This window comes from Hippoglossus hippoglossus, chromosome 11 (assembly GCF_009819705.1).
Source record: "Hippoglossus hippoglossus isolate fHipHip1 chromosome 11, fHipHip1.pri, whole genome shotgun sequence".
NCBI lineage: Eukaryota > Metazoa > Chordata > Actinopteri > Pleuronectiformes > Pleuronectidae > Hippoglossus > Hippoglossus hippoglossus.
The window spans coordinates 4181869-4196404 of NC_047161.1; the positions used below are offsets into that span (position 1 = coordinate 4181869).

At 42.9% G+C, this 14536-nt stretch overlaps 3 protein-coding genes across 7 annotated transcripts; all 3 read left to right on the top strand.

Annotated features, from left to right (window-relative positions):
* Positions 1–325: 325 nt before the first annotated feature.
* On the top strand, positions 326–4058 carry oscp1a (organic solute carrier partner 1a). The gene is made up of 11 exons (XM_034600621.1): positions 326–506; positions 673–702; positions 1391–1545; positions 1912–2079; positions 2416–2496; positions 2600–2703; positions 2981–3109; positions 3191–3245; positions 3381–3526; positions 3604–3664; positions 3814–4058. The coding sequence occupies exons 1-11, from the start codon at positions 389–391 to the stop codon at positions 3931–3933; spliced, it is 1167 nt and encodes a 388-aa protein (XP_034456512.1). The 5' UTR covers positions 326–388; the 3' UTR covers positions 3934–4058.
* A 549-nt stretch (positions 4059–4607) lies between these two features.
* lsm10 (LSM10, U7 small nuclear RNA associated) lies at positions 4608–6345 on the top strand. Of its 4 annotated transcripts, none has more exons than XM_034600617.1 (3): positions 4608–4738; positions 5647–6190; positions 6222–6345. In XM_034600617.1, exon 2 carries the CDS (start codon positions 5689–5691, stop codon positions 6100–6102), a length of 414 nt encoding a protein of 137 aa, XP_034456508.1. In that variant the 5' UTR covers positions 4608–4738; positions 5647–5688; the 3' UTR covers positions 6103–6190; positions 6222–6345. The 4 variants fall into 4 exon arrangements, with proteins under 4 accessions (XP_034456508.1, XP_034456509.1, XP_034456511.1 ...); XM_034600618.1 differs by having other exon boundaries at positions 4620–4738; positions 5606–6190; XM_034600620.1 differs by having other exon boundaries at positions 4627–4874.
* Positions 6346–8906: 2561 nt separating this feature from the next.
* eva1bb (eva-1 homolog Bb (C. elegans)) lies at positions 8907–14192 on the top strand. Of its 2 annotated transcripts, none has more exons than XM_034599796.1 (3): positions 8907–9213; positions 12735–12875; positions 13027–14192. In XM_034599796.1, exons 2-3 carry the CDS (start codon positions 12809–12811, stop codon positions 13467–13469), a joined length of 510 nt encoding a protein of 169 aa, XP_034455687.1. In that variant the 5' UTR covers positions 8907–9213; positions 12735–12808; the 3' UTR covers positions 13470–14192. The 2 variants fall into 2 exon arrangements, with proteins under 2 accessions (XP_034455687.1, XP_034455686.1); XM_034599795.1 differs by having other exon boundaries at positions 8970–9216; positions 12737–12875.
* Positions 14193–14536: the final 344 nt, after the last annotated feature.

The window sequence follows — 14536 nt, forward strand, 5'->3', positions numbered from 1 at the left end:
TTTGTTTGCATCATGCTGTGGATATTTGTTGCGCTATAAAAGAGGCTAATTGGGTTTGTTTTCTTTTTCCACATACTCACTAAATACTCACTGTGCCTCTTTCCTCTCTGTGGTTGGTTGATCCGTGCTGTGACGCCATCCTTATCCTCCAATAAGCTCTCGTATCTGGCCTCTGCTGATCCTCTTCCTCACCACCTGTTGCATCTTAGGGCGAAAGGTTATCTGCAGAACCACGATCAGATAAGACGTTTACATGTGCAGCTTTGTTACAAGTGGTATTTCACAACAGGAACAACCAGATAATGATAAATAGCGAGAGTGCTTTTGACACCCACGTCTGCACCGGTTTTTTTTGCCCCGGAGCTAATCCCGTCTTTGTCTTTGCAAGATGTCTGTGAGAACTCTCCCCCTGGTTTTCATTAATCTCGGTGGTGAGATGATTTACATACTGGACCAACGCCTGCGAGCGCCCAACACGTCTGATGACAATTCAGAGAAAGGTAGAGGTAGATAGAGGCCTGACAGGCTTGGTACATGTGTACGTGTTTCGCTCCCACTCATCCCTCCCCCTGACAAGCTGTAGCAGTCAGATGTTAGCTCATAAACCGAGCATGTGAATCTCACATTTCCATTGCACAACACCCCAAATGCCTCTTGTTTCTTCTCTTGCAGGAGTGTGGTCAGAAAATGACAGAAGAAGAGGTAGAGATACCGCACATCAGTATATTGTTGTTTGTTCAGCTGGCTGTGCCGCTGTGGTTTCTACTTTTAGTTGTTGGTTGTGAAGTGTAGAAATAGTCTCGGTACAACCTTTATATTACAGTATAATTATGATGTATGCATACAGGGTACTAGTGTAAGAAAACAAGACGATAAGGGGACAAGGAAAAGAAAAAATGGGCATTTTAGAGGAAAGAAGACAGATTTTCTAACATTGTATGTCGCCCAAACTGCAGCAACTTAAAGGAGGGAATGTAAAGTGAGTTAAGGAAGTTAGAGGAAAGGATGTTTGACAAGGCCGGATCAACAAAGCTCCATCTTCAGCAGGAACTGGCATTTTGTTAGCACCTGGAATTACACAGTTAAATACAAGCTGTGCTGTTACCATGGTGTTTATGCATTTCACATAAATGAGTAACTTAATTCATAGATTCAATAATCGGTGAGGAACAACAAACCTAGCTAAATCAATATAGAGTAGAAGAAGTCACAAAGCAGTATCCATTTAATTAGCATTTAATCAGCCTAAAAAGTTATAGAGACTTTATGATCTCTTTTGACAGGCCACAATCTACAGCAATATTCAAAATTTACAATAAAATATAAGCTCCAATAGTTAATATGACCCAGAATAACCACTTTCCTTTTCTGTCCCTTCTCCTGTTCGAAGTTCTGAATGACATCGTGGGAACCCTGTTTAGTAAAGCATTCATCGATGAACTTCTCAAACCTCAGCAGCTGTATTCTCACAGGACACTGAAAACTGTGCTGACTCGCTTAGCACACGCCTCCATCATGAGGTTGAACCCCGCCAGCATGGACAGGGTATGTACTGGAACCCAGATCAGGGCTGTTCTGGGACTTTCTGAGGCAAAATCCAAGTTAAAGTTTCCCTTAAGTCTCAAGTCTTGAGTCAAGTTGTCACAAGTCTTTCAATTCTCTGAAAATCGTGTCGTTAAGCGGTGCAATAATTAAATTTTTCAACAATATGTGTATGTTTTGAGTGTTTTTATACGATTTTAAAGTTTAGGTCAGACTCAAAACCTCACTTTTATGACTTAATTCTGACTTGAATGCTGCTCTGAACTCTACACACCCCTGATTCTAGATACTGTTCAAATCCTTGCAGTGCTGCATTTTCATTGGTGCACCAAATGTTGTCTCTTTGTCCTTTTTCATTCCCTCCTGCAGCTTTACGAGCTGATGGTTATGGCGTTCAAACACCAAGTCTTCCTCTGTCCACGGCCAAAAGACTTGCTGCTCATCTCGTACAACCACATAGACACCATCAGGGAGTTTGTGAAAGATACTCCGGTGGTCGTGAACCAAGTGGACGAGACACATAGGAAGATAATTGAGGTGCCGCTGTCTTTTATTACCCTCCAGTGTACTTGTAGTTTACAGAGTCTGTACAACTAGCTTGACATATCGTCTGGATTCCAAATGCCAATGGGCCTTTCTGTTCACAGCAGATGTTATTGTAGGAAAACAGCAGGTGTCACTGACAAAATGTTTAGTTTAAGTATAACCTGACATGTGTGACAGCCAGAATGAAAAATAGCAGAAACCTGAACCAAAGCACCTTAGTGGAATTCAGCTGTCAGTCGTTATATAATTTACAACTTTGCTTAACCTACAGCGACATGTTAGTGTGAATGCACCCTGTGTAACCGGTTTTTATTCTTCTCGGTGCAGGTTTACTCTTCATTACCAGAAGGTGAATTCCAGCTTCTCAGACAAACTCTGCTCATATTCTTTCAAGACATGCATGTTCGCGTGAGTCCCCTGTCATTACCTCATCAGCCCATTACAGTGAAATATAAATATAACAACTTCTTTTATCCCCAATCAGCACTTTATTATTATCTTTTCCTCTCAGGTGTCACTTTTCCTAAAGAATAAAGCCCAGAATCCCAACGGACGCTTTGCCCTGTCGACCTCAGGTCCGGTGCCTCATGGGATAGATGTCCCCGGGTTAATGAGGTGGGCAGACAAAATCTAACAATCAATGTCAGACTCTTATACATGTGAATATTGATGTGTTGGATATAGCACAAAGTCTTTTTACTCAAGTTTCCGAGGATGAAACAGTAATAGGAGCATCCAGCACAACTTACAGAGCACAGTCGATTTCTCTGAGAGGACTTGAAGGCTCCACTGACCAGCTGACTTAATCATAAAAGTTCTTGTATTTAGTCTTTTACCGACCATAAGAAATATCTCCATATTCCAGAGTGTCATCGTCCTCTTGTTTCTGCAGGACGTTCGACACTAAGGGCCGAGAAGTGAGACGAGGCGAGTTCCCAACTGGAGGAAGTTACACCAGCGCCATCAGAGAGGGATGTTTCGAGCTGCACGGGGACAGAGTCGTCAGACTGGGCAGGAACATGTATGTAGCGTGTGCATCCTTTAACACATGCAACAGCACACGTATGAACTAAACCACATCACGTGTTTGATGGATTCACAGGTACACGGTGAACCATCCAGAGGAAACACACACATCCAAGGCTCCCTCTGTCAAGGTAGTGATGTGCAGACATTTATTAATTTCCTCTTGTGTTTATTTGGCTTTCGATTGTTGCATTATATCCAGAACACTTTTAGGTTTAGCGTTTTCTTTCTGTTCTCTTCTAACCGTCCTGCACATCACGCTGCAGACAAACAACACTCCCAACCTGCTGGCCAAGGAGGAGCTGAACCTGCTGGCTCGTCTGATGGGCAGCGTGAAGGCTGAGAACAAGCCCAGAGCTGAGACTGGCTTCAGGATCAACCTGTTCCCTACAGACGAAGAGGAGGAGGAGGCGTGAGTCTTCGTCTTTGCTCATTCTCATGCAGTTGATTTTAATTCCCACAAAAATGTTTTTTATTCTGGGTTAACAGGGGGGATATCAGTGGAGCTGAGGAGTCCATGTTTGGAGTCATCAATATTCAAGCGATGAAGGTGATATAACGCTGCAGAATGATTTTAGTTATCTACTGTCTTGCAGATAACTTTTTAAAAGCCTAATAAAACATATATGAAACAGTCACTTCACTAATTAATGTCTGATGACTGATCTGATGAGTTATATCTGTTTTTTGGGGGTTCAGGACGAACAGGCTGCCTCTGAGCTGGCTCTCATCGCCGGACAGTTCACAGAACCAGAACAGCCTGAGACCCTCGGCTGTAGCAAAGGAGACGACCTGCTGGCCATGATGGATGACCTCTGAGATGAACCGTCACTGGTTGATCTCTGTCACTGGTGTCACTGATGACGTTTGAATGAGATTCATTATTTTGACTTCACGGCCTAAATGACTGATGCCAACTCAATGCATCTCGGCTACAATCGCATTTTGTGCTAATATCAATATCACTGAGATCCGGGAGCTCGTGTTTAATCTGTAAAATATGTATTTGTTAGTTTAGTCTACACACTGTGGTTTAACACACACTTTTATTGTTAGACATATTCATATATTTGTTTATTTATTATAATTGTGTGTTTCCCATAAAGCATATATTTATATTTTTATGATTGTTTGTTGTCGTTTTTCCACAAAATATGCAATAGTGTTAACAGAGTTAGCGATGATTTAATCATTAAGAGACTCAGGGCCTTTAACTTAAAGTATAAATATGTGGCAGATTCATATACAGTGGTAATGAATAGATTGATTCATTAAGAAATGTTTTAAATAAAATATAAAACTGTATTCATATTTTTGTTGTTGTTTTTATTGTTGTTATTATCATTTAATTGAAAGAAATGGTAAAAATAAACTGCTCGTTGTGTGTATCTGGTTGTTTTCTGGAGCAGCCTGCAGAGGGCGCTGTTGTTTTGTGTGTGTGTGTGTGTGTGTGTGTGTGTGTGTGTGTGTGCGTAACAAGTGACGCAGGGTACGACGTCATCACGCTGCCGTTTCCTCGGTGACGGCGGCGCTAAACGCGGAAATACCAACGTGTGGAAAACTTTGCGCAGTTTTGTCTCCTGACGCTGGATTTGCGCACGAAACAGCGCGTTAAGTGACGCAGGTGAGCGATTCACAGAAACACGTGAGCGGAACAGATTGATATTTACCTTCCGGAAGCTCCATGAAGCCGCTGCTAACAGCTAACAGAGAAGCTAACGGCGGAGCTAACTCCAGCAGACACAGGCGGAGGTGCACAGGTTTGATTCCGTCAGTTTAAGTATTGGGGGGGGGGGCTCATCAGACACATTTCCCCCTGGACCACAGGACTTTAAACGGAGATTCCAGTTTGTTTTTAAAAGCTTCCATCAGACATTGTTTACACTTTATACATATAGGACAGATGGGTCCTCAATCAATCAATCAATCAATCAATCAATCAATCAGCCAATCAATCAATCAATCAATCAACATTTATTTATAAAGCTCATATTCACAAATCACAATCCTCTCTAAACTACCAAAAACACCACATCAACAGGGATCCTCTATTTATTAAGAATATTAATAATGTAAATAAATCATATTTTATATGTGACCCACTGACTCCAAACCAATGCTTTGTGGTATTATTAACATTATTTAATAACAGCTTCCATCAGATATTGTTCAAACCTTAGACATATAGGACAGATGTGTCCTCTATTTAATAAGAATATTAATAATACAAACCAGTGCTGAATTTTATTATTAACCTTGTATTTCTTTAATTTTAGGGAATGCTATTTTAGTGTGTGCTGCAAAACACCTTCACTCATCAGCAAAAAAAGAAATAACAATATAACATTAAAAATTAACACATAGTAACTATAGAAATGTTCTGTGTGCTGACATTTACATTGTTGGAGTTGTTTAAAATGTTAAAATACAGTTTCCATCAGCTCTATACTTCTGTTGTTGTTATCATTATTATTCCTGGTCTCCTCTGGAGGTGAATCACATGGTCTAAGCTGACTTCCTGTTGTCCTGCAGGTTTCCCTGACGTCTGGACATCATCATCTTCATCTTCATCTCATGGAGCCAGAGGAAGATGAATCCCCGCCGTCGCGCGCAGGCCCAATCGAGGTCGTCAACTCGATTCGTGAGCGTGCCATCGCAGAGAACAGCATGGTGGTCCTGCTGCAGGGTCTCCAGGGGGAGGTGACCACCGTGGACATGAGGAACGAGAGCACGGCGCGGGGACGCGTGGTGAACGTGGACGCCTACATGAACGTGCGACTGGAGGAGGTGTTGTACCGGGACCGGCGCGGTCAACTCACACAGCTGCAGGACCTGTTCGTCACGGGCAGGAACGTCCGCTACGTTCACATCCCGGACCACGTGGACATCATGAAGACGATCCAGAGTCAGCTGACCAAGATCCACAGGGTGCGCAACTTTGCTGGTGATGGAGGAGGCAGGAAGGAGTTTGCCAAGAAAAAGAAATAGACCAAACCTCTGCAGGGTTAAGAGCAGAGAGACGTGGAGGTTACAAGTGGTTCTTTGTGTTTTCAGATTTGAGTCCACACATCACTCTAGGTCGGGTTATTTACACTAGAAATGTGTGGTTTTTTCTGACTTCTTCTGATGTTTTGTTGTGAAATTGGGGATTTGTTCACCTCCTCAGGTCCCTTAGAGCCTTAAAATGAAACAATCTGACAAAGAGAACAAACCCCATTATGGTAAAACTGCTCCTAACGTGTGTTTATATTAATGTCATGCTGCTTATCCAGGTGCAGGTCAGGTTAAGTTAAGTTATATTTCTCATAAGGAATCTTCTTTAGGCTAGATACAGCCAGGAAGGACAAAAAAGTGATAAGATACTAAAGAGGATGACAGTGAAACAGGTGTTATGTTATATTTAAAAGTCTTAAGTTCAAACCCTGATCAAATGACAATGTACAGTTTGAGTTGAACTTTGTGTTGTTTTTTTCTTTTGGTAATTGCGTCTAATTGGTCATTTACCTACAGACAGTTGTTTTGAAATTATAAATAAAGATGCTCATCAATCAATCAATCGATCTTTGTTGTTGTCTTGGGTGAAATCATTATTAAAATGAAAAAAAATATTGTAGCTGATGAAAAACTAAATAAATATATTTACTGTCAAAAACTAAAGACACAACAACTTCTATCAATTATCAATCAGACATGTTTTACTGTGGACAGGTCGCCAGCGTATCACAGGCTCGACATGGAGACAAACAACCATTCACATTATAGCACACGGCTGCTGTATCAAATTTAAATGGAACATATAACAATTAACAGTGAGTGCGGGTGTGGCTCAGTGTGTATTTGCTGTTGAGTCATCCTGTCCGGCAGAACAATGCTCCTCTGTTTGTGAAAATAAACTTAACAACTGCCCACATGCAGGAAAACACTCGTCACTATCATTAAATAATATAACACTACCGTTGCTGTGGAGGGAAAAACAAGCTGTCACGTTTACCACAGCCTCCCCCCCCGCCCCCCCCCACACAAACATGTCTGCTGCACTGAGCTGTCACTCTCTCCTGTGACCTGTGGCCGGACAGGTTGGGCCAATGGGAACCAGCAGAGCCGGTGAAAGGAAGAGAGTGTTTCGCTTGGAAAACTGCCGCCCCAGTGTTCTCCCGATGCACAAATACGATTGGGAATTTGAGGAATTTGCAAAAGGGGCATGTTATTCCTTCGCTGTGTCAGGAAGAGGACAGGCCTGACACAACACGAGCGGAGGCAGCTGGTGCAGATAAACCCTGCACTGATGGGCGTCCACTGGGCGGCTGGATCATTTAAAACTGAGTGAAACGCTGCGTTAAATTGAGAGGAGTACAGACGCAGGAATTTCCCCTTGGCAGTTGGATCATTGTTTTGGCCTCCGTGTGTTTTTAGGGACATGTTTTTTTTTTCTCCAAACCAGCGTTGAGAGCGTCCGAATGACAACAGCCCACATAATGACTGCTTACTGGTTTGCTAAAAACACCAGCGAGCGCCACATCAACACGAGATGAACTCAGAATAGCACTTTACAGACACTCGACCGCATAAACAATCCTCTTACAATGCACAGCACAGACTGGTTTGGTGTCACAGACTCCACCAGTGGTCAGAGAGGGAGTCACATCGTTTACTACAGCTAGCAATTTAAAAAAGTCCTGCACTGAAGGAAAAAGTACGGAAGTAGCAGCAGAATAAAGTAACTGATCTGCAGGAAAATGGTCCCTATTAAATAGTAGAATCAGAGATAAATAATAATAATGTAATATCTTGTATTGTTAAAGAAAGGAACCAAAGTTGTATGGTTTCTTTCCGGACCAACACTGCATCCCTCCACTAGTTTCATGGTAATCTGTCCTGTGATTTCTACTTAATCCTGTTAAATAACAAACGATAAACGGTTCAAATTCACTCGTTTGATTTTAGGACATTGTATTTTATGAGCCTTTACGTTTTTATGTAAAAACTTGATTAGAAAAAGGGACAAGTAAATATTGCTGTGAGGTAAACAAATAAAAGTTGTGACAACACACGATAAAAACTCCATTACAATGAAACTGAAGATGTTATTTAAGTAAAAGTAAGAATCTTGAGCGAAATGTACTGAAAACTAAAGTTGAAAGTACGTCATGAAGAAACTGGAGTGTTTTATTATATCATTAGAGTATTAATGTCTGTGTGATAATAAAGTTTCAGTAGTAGTATGCAGTAGTATACAAGTAACTCAGTTTTAGTGAGTAAATGTGCTTTGTAACTTCCAGCCACACTTGCTTTAGAAATGTAGTTTACTAGAAGTATTCAATTGAAATACTCTTTAGAAAAGTACCCCAAAGTACTGTAGTGAATGTACTTTATTACTTTCCACTGAACAACAGCACCTGCTGGTTTGTAAACAGGAAGTCAAACTGTTGCTTTTTCTCTCCCTCGACACTGAGATTAAAATACAAAGAGTCCAATTTTGTATTTGCACCACTGCCCCGTGCCAATGGCAGCCGACGAGCTATTTCCTGTTCCACCCTCCTGGATTAACAGTGAACAGACCTCAGTGTGGTGCAGACGCAGGGCAGAGATCCCCCCCCCCCCCCCCCCCCCCCCCCCCCCCTTGAGTCCTGAAGGCTCAAATCTCCAGCAAGTCCCCTTTAACAGGATTTCTATAAAAGTGGAGTCCGGTGTGGTTGTGGCTTTTTGTTCTGGACTCAGTTTAATTTTATCTCTCAGGAAAAGGAAACGCTTCCTCCTCAACATTAGTCTGAGAGTGTTTCAGGCTGGTCCTCCTCCCTCCGAGGGATGAGAGGGAGTGGATCCCAGTGTGGAGCTGCTCTCTCTCTCTCTCTCTCTCTCTCTCTCTCTCTCTCTCTCTCTCTCTCTCTCTCCCCCCCCCCCCCCCTCTCTCTCTCTGCTCCAGCAGCTTTATTCTGTCTCTAACCCTGAGTGACCAACAGCCTCTCGCTGCTTCTCTCCTCTGAGACATGGGATCTTATCGAAAAGGCGGCTGACGGATCTGAGACCAGCTCCATAAAGTCTTTGTTCCTCACTGGAAACTTTGTGCTGGTGAAGCCGAGCAGCTCCATCAGCAACACAGAGGTGAGTGATGCTCTGATCTCATGTTAGATTATATTTAATTTCAATCTAAATCAAGCTGTTATTTCATATTAACATCTTAAGATATTTGTCTCTCAGACCTTTTCACAAACGTGTTCACATTTTCAATAAGACCCCCCCCCCCCCCCGCACTTCACTCTGCTCTGAAGCTATAAACTGGTTTATTGGGACTTGCAGCGTGTTCTTTAAAAACCACAGTAGCTACAACATGCAACAAAAGAAAAAATCATCAACTCTTTGAATATAAATGAGGAAACCTAAGATTCTCTGGTGTGTTTAAAGACTTTCTCGAGCCCCCCCCCCCCCCCCCTGCAGCAGCAAGTGCCAGTGACAGCAGCTTCCTCTGTGAGAGACCTGCACCGTTCACTACTGTAAAATAATGTCTTTATTTTCTGCGGGTTCAGGTTTCATCTTCTGACTTAAATAGGATTATCTGAGCAGGAAACGTGGGAGGCTGGAAACGGGAATGTGTTTTACGGGGTCACATAAACAGCTTCAGCCGCTGGGGCTTTTGCATGTGTGTAGTTAAGTCGAGAAGTTATTGGACTTGTCTGGAAATGCGAGGTGTTAAATCTGTCTGCCCCGAGACTGCGGCTGCATAAAACTGACATTTGTCTCCCTCGGTTACTCGTGTTGCGCGTCCAGCTCGGATAAACTTGTGCACCGCACAATGTGTCTGTCGTGAATACATCTGTGGAGTTGGAGTAAAGTTGTTCTCTAAGTAGGAAAACAGAGTGTGTGCCCAAAACTTCAATTCGGTAAAAAATACCTGTGATCTGCATTGCAAAGAAGTAGAAGAGCCTCAAAGGTGCAGACACCTCCACCAGTGTCACCCTCAGAAATTAAATCTGCGAGATCTGGATTTTTATTGGGATGAAATATACCTGATTGCAACCCTAACCCTGACCAACCCAACCAACCAACCAAACAACCAAACAACCAAACAACCAACCAAACAACCAACCAAACAACCAAACAACCAACCCAACCAAACCAACCCACCAACCAAACAACCAAACCAACCAAACCAACCAACCAACCAAGAACCAGTTTGACTTTTGGGGAAATGCAGGATCTAAAATCACCATCAACCATTTCCTGTTAATCGTTCAGGAGAAGAAACTGCTTCATGAGATATTCTTAACAGCAACTTGTTGTTTTTTATACTTTGATTTCAAACAAATGAGATATAACCTGTAAATCACTGATCTGAGGAATGAAGGTTGAGAATAAACGTTTTTCCCGGAACGTCAAACTATTCCTATAAATTACAGACAAAAAACCCCGACTTGATTACATGTTGATATCTGCAGTGTGATAACTGGTCCCAGTTTGATAAACCATCTGAACCACTGGGTGTAAAAACGCAGTCTTTAATTAAAACAAACATTGTTTGGCTTTACACTGAAAACTAAATTGCTCACTTATGTAGTTAAGGTCTGGGGGCAGCAAATTGAGGGCGCAGATGGAGTCATGCTTCTTCCCATGATTCAGTGGATCTGGAGTCAGACACCAAAGGGACTACCAGCGTAATTAGCCTTTTCTTTTTTTTAAAAAAGCCTAAGAGAGTGTTCAGGGTCTGCCAGGAGTCACCAGGATAAAGATCAGGGTGGGAGAGAGAGAGAGAGAGAGAGAGAGAGAGAGAGAGAGAGAGACCTCACCCCCCCAGTGGCGGCGAATGGAGCTGGCCCATGGTCTCGTTCTCCCCGGGGAGAAAGCAACAGAAAGAAAAACATTCGGCTCCCACGCACACTGTTGTTGTAATGACAGGGAATGTGAGGGGGTGGGAGATATCAGTCATCATGTTTACATCAAGCTTTACTGTAACCGTGGGACCATCTGTGACAGGGATTCAGACCAATCCCCCCCCCCCCCCCCCCCCCCCCCCCCCCCACCAGCACTACTTCCGCCCAATCTAACCACTAAAGGGTCACTTCATTTTAAAAATACAGCAGTTCCAATGAGGCCTGTGTGGATTGTTTTGGTCCCAATTAAAATTCCCCAGCAACTAATGTTCTGCATGTTCGACATTCATTATTCCCAGAGGATGCATCCTTGAGACTTTTAATTGGTTCCCGTGCATTGTCTGTTTATAAAAGTAGACGTAGACTCCGGGTCCAGAAAGTGAAGCCAATGCGTAAGTGCCTGAAGCCTGTATTCTCTTGAATGACCAGCAGAGGGCGACACCACTGGTTGTATAAGCATTTTCATGACCTTAAGTTCTAAACATTCCCACCAGCGTCTACTGGGCTTTGTGTTTATGCCACATTCACGTCATATCAGATTTACCGTAATCACCCGTTTCCCTCTTGTAAACATTCAACATCCAAATCGTCATGACCACAGTTTTTTCAGATATGTCAGATCCTGGTTTTTATGTGCAGAAGTGATGTAAAACAATAAAAGCATCAGTGTAAATGAGGTAACATTAGCATACTAACAAAGGTAAGTCAACAAAAAATCATAAACTATGTGTATAAATATTCTGTAGGCTACATAAAATGTGCAATTTTCAATATCTGTCTTCAAAATTTCAATATCTTATATGTGCACTCTTTGTATACATTGTTCATATTATTGCCATTTTTATATTTCCTAATGTTTACATTGCATATTTACTTATTTTTTTATTTTATCTATCAATATTTCTTATCTGTACTTTCCCCTCTGCTGCTGTAATAACTTTCCCAGAGGATTCTCTTATCTTAACGTTGACAAACTACGTCTCTGCCAATTAAACTGTTACAGACAGACATTAAAATGTTTTCCACACATTTAATTGTTATTTTTCTTTTTCTTTTCCTGGAGCCGTTTCACCACCGTCCCACAACTACTTCCAATTTTTACCAGCTGCTGCTTGGCCTCGTTATGCTCACTGACTTTTTAAATCTGAATTTGTCTTATTTATACATGATCTCTGTATGACTTTCGAAAAAGACATCCTTTAGTTTTATAATATTTGTCAGCTGTGACCACTTAGAAACGTCTGTGGACACAAACATCCGTTCATTAATGATTTAAATAGTAAAGAAAATAAATCATTGTAAAATAAACCGAAACGAAAATATACTGTTTTGTGAACTGGCGCTTTAATTTATACGTTTTGGAGTTTTTCCCTGTGGACATGAAAATAAAAGCAACTTTTTTTGGCATTTTTCTCTGGGAAAGAAAAATAAAAAAGGTCCCAGTTCCTTGAGACCGGAAAAAAGAGCCACCTCAGGCCCTGATGTCATAAATATATAAACATCCCTTTCAGACGGAGAGGGCCTCGCACGGCTGTCCTCACCACAGGCCCGACTGTAAAACACAATGTCCCCCTCGTCTGACCTCTGACACGGCTTTAAATCACAGGAATGGAGGGCGGAGCCTCGGAGAAGCGCTTTCCCAGGTTCTCGGTTGAGCTCAGTCTTCAACTGTGGCTGCAGACGTGACTCTTATTTGCTCCTTATTAAAGAAAGTGAGATTCAGATGCACGTGTGAACTTGTGTTTGTTCCGTGACAGGAGCTGCTGCTGCAGGAGTTCAGTGTGAGAAGAGCTGGAGATGGTGGAGAGCTGAACCCACAGTGACCCAGGATGGAGCCTGTGCAGAGGGACATGGAGCTGCTCACTAACAGCATGGCCACCTACGCTCACATCAAAGGTAAAACAGAGGCAGATCCAGGGGTGGGGCCAAGGGGGGCACAGTCCCCAGCTGAGATTTACAATCTGCACTTCAGTAGTTGAAGTAAATGTTTCCAGCTCTGTTTACTTTGTCTTCTTGCTGATTGCGTTGTGTTCCCTCGCCCACGCAGCCAACCCTGAGAGCTTCGCCCTCTACTTCATGATGGGCGTCTGTTTCGGCCTGCTCATGGCGCTCTGCCTCCTGGTGGCCGGCATCACCTGCAGAACTCGCCGCAAACGCAAACCCCCTCCTTCCCCCGAGAGGAGACAGCTGAAGGAGTCCAGCGAGGAGGAGGACGAGGAGGACGAGGAAGAGGACGAGGACGAGAGCATCGCAGACGAGGGCGGCGAGGAGGCAGAGATCCCCAAAGTGACAGCGGGGCCCATGAGTGACCGCAGCAGCCAGTCCACCGGGACTCTGAGGAGCGTGAACGTGTTCGCCTCGGCCGAGGAGCTGGAGAAGGCCCGACGCCTGGAGGAGAGGGAGCGGATCGTCAGGGAGATCTGGAGGAACGGGCAGCCGGACATCCTGGTCACTGGGACGGGGACGATCGGACGAGTCCATTACCACTAACACACACTTTGACTGTGTCGAGAAAAGACACCTCACAGACTGCGAAGGTCAAAGGTCAGGGGAACTTGTTACCTCTTCTTTTTACCATTCAGAGGGGGGTCTTACAAAGGAGTGTGTTGAGTTGCATTATGGGAATTGTAGGGTCAAGTGTTATTGGGGGTGTTTCGTCCCCGGTCATGTTGTCTTCACTCCATCCAGAGAAAAGGAAGAGGAACGGTCAAAGCAGCAGATTATTCACTTCAGAGACAAGCAGTGACCAAGACAATCAACAGGAAGTGAACAAAAATAAACAAATCTCATAAACAAGAGAAAAACAAATGTGAAAAGCATCAAACTAAACTCTGACCAGACTCCTGACAAACAGACAAAGGACCAATCCACAGTTTCACTGAACACTTATATTAGCTCCTTTGTGGGGACGTGTGAAGAAGAGAGAGGAGGAGGAGTCTAAAAAGTCTTCTGCCAATCCAGAGGCAGCGATCTCGTGGAATTAACCAATCAGAGTGTGAGCAAACTAAGTTTCAAGTTCAGGTTCATTCACACATTCAAGCTTCATAAATCTTAAGACTGAGTCAGACTCCACCGCCAGAGTCAGTGTATTTCTCCTCTTGTGAACTTGTTATTGTAAATTTCTTGTGTTTTATATTTCTTGTGACATAAATAAGATTTTTTTTCATCTGTATTTTATCTTTATAATGTGAATAATAAAATAATTTAACCACTTTTTGAATCGATTACAGGACACATGTTCATTACTGTCAATATTCAATAAACTATTTTAAGGATGCTCAGCTAATCCTTTAACCTACAAACCATTTTCAGTAATGGGCAATTATCTGTTTCCAAAAAGGAAAAATTAGTTTAAATCATTTTGCAGCTCTGGCGTCAGAGGCAGTTTCACGGTGGCCTGACGTTAAAGGATCCTCACAGAAAGCCTCCAGTCTTTTTCCAACATCTACATGGACCCGTGTCTCTCTCCAGCTCCACACTCGTCCTGGTAAAGACACGTCTGTGTGTCCGAGGCCATGAAAGAGTCTTTCACCTCCAGCTCCACTGTAGATTTTACC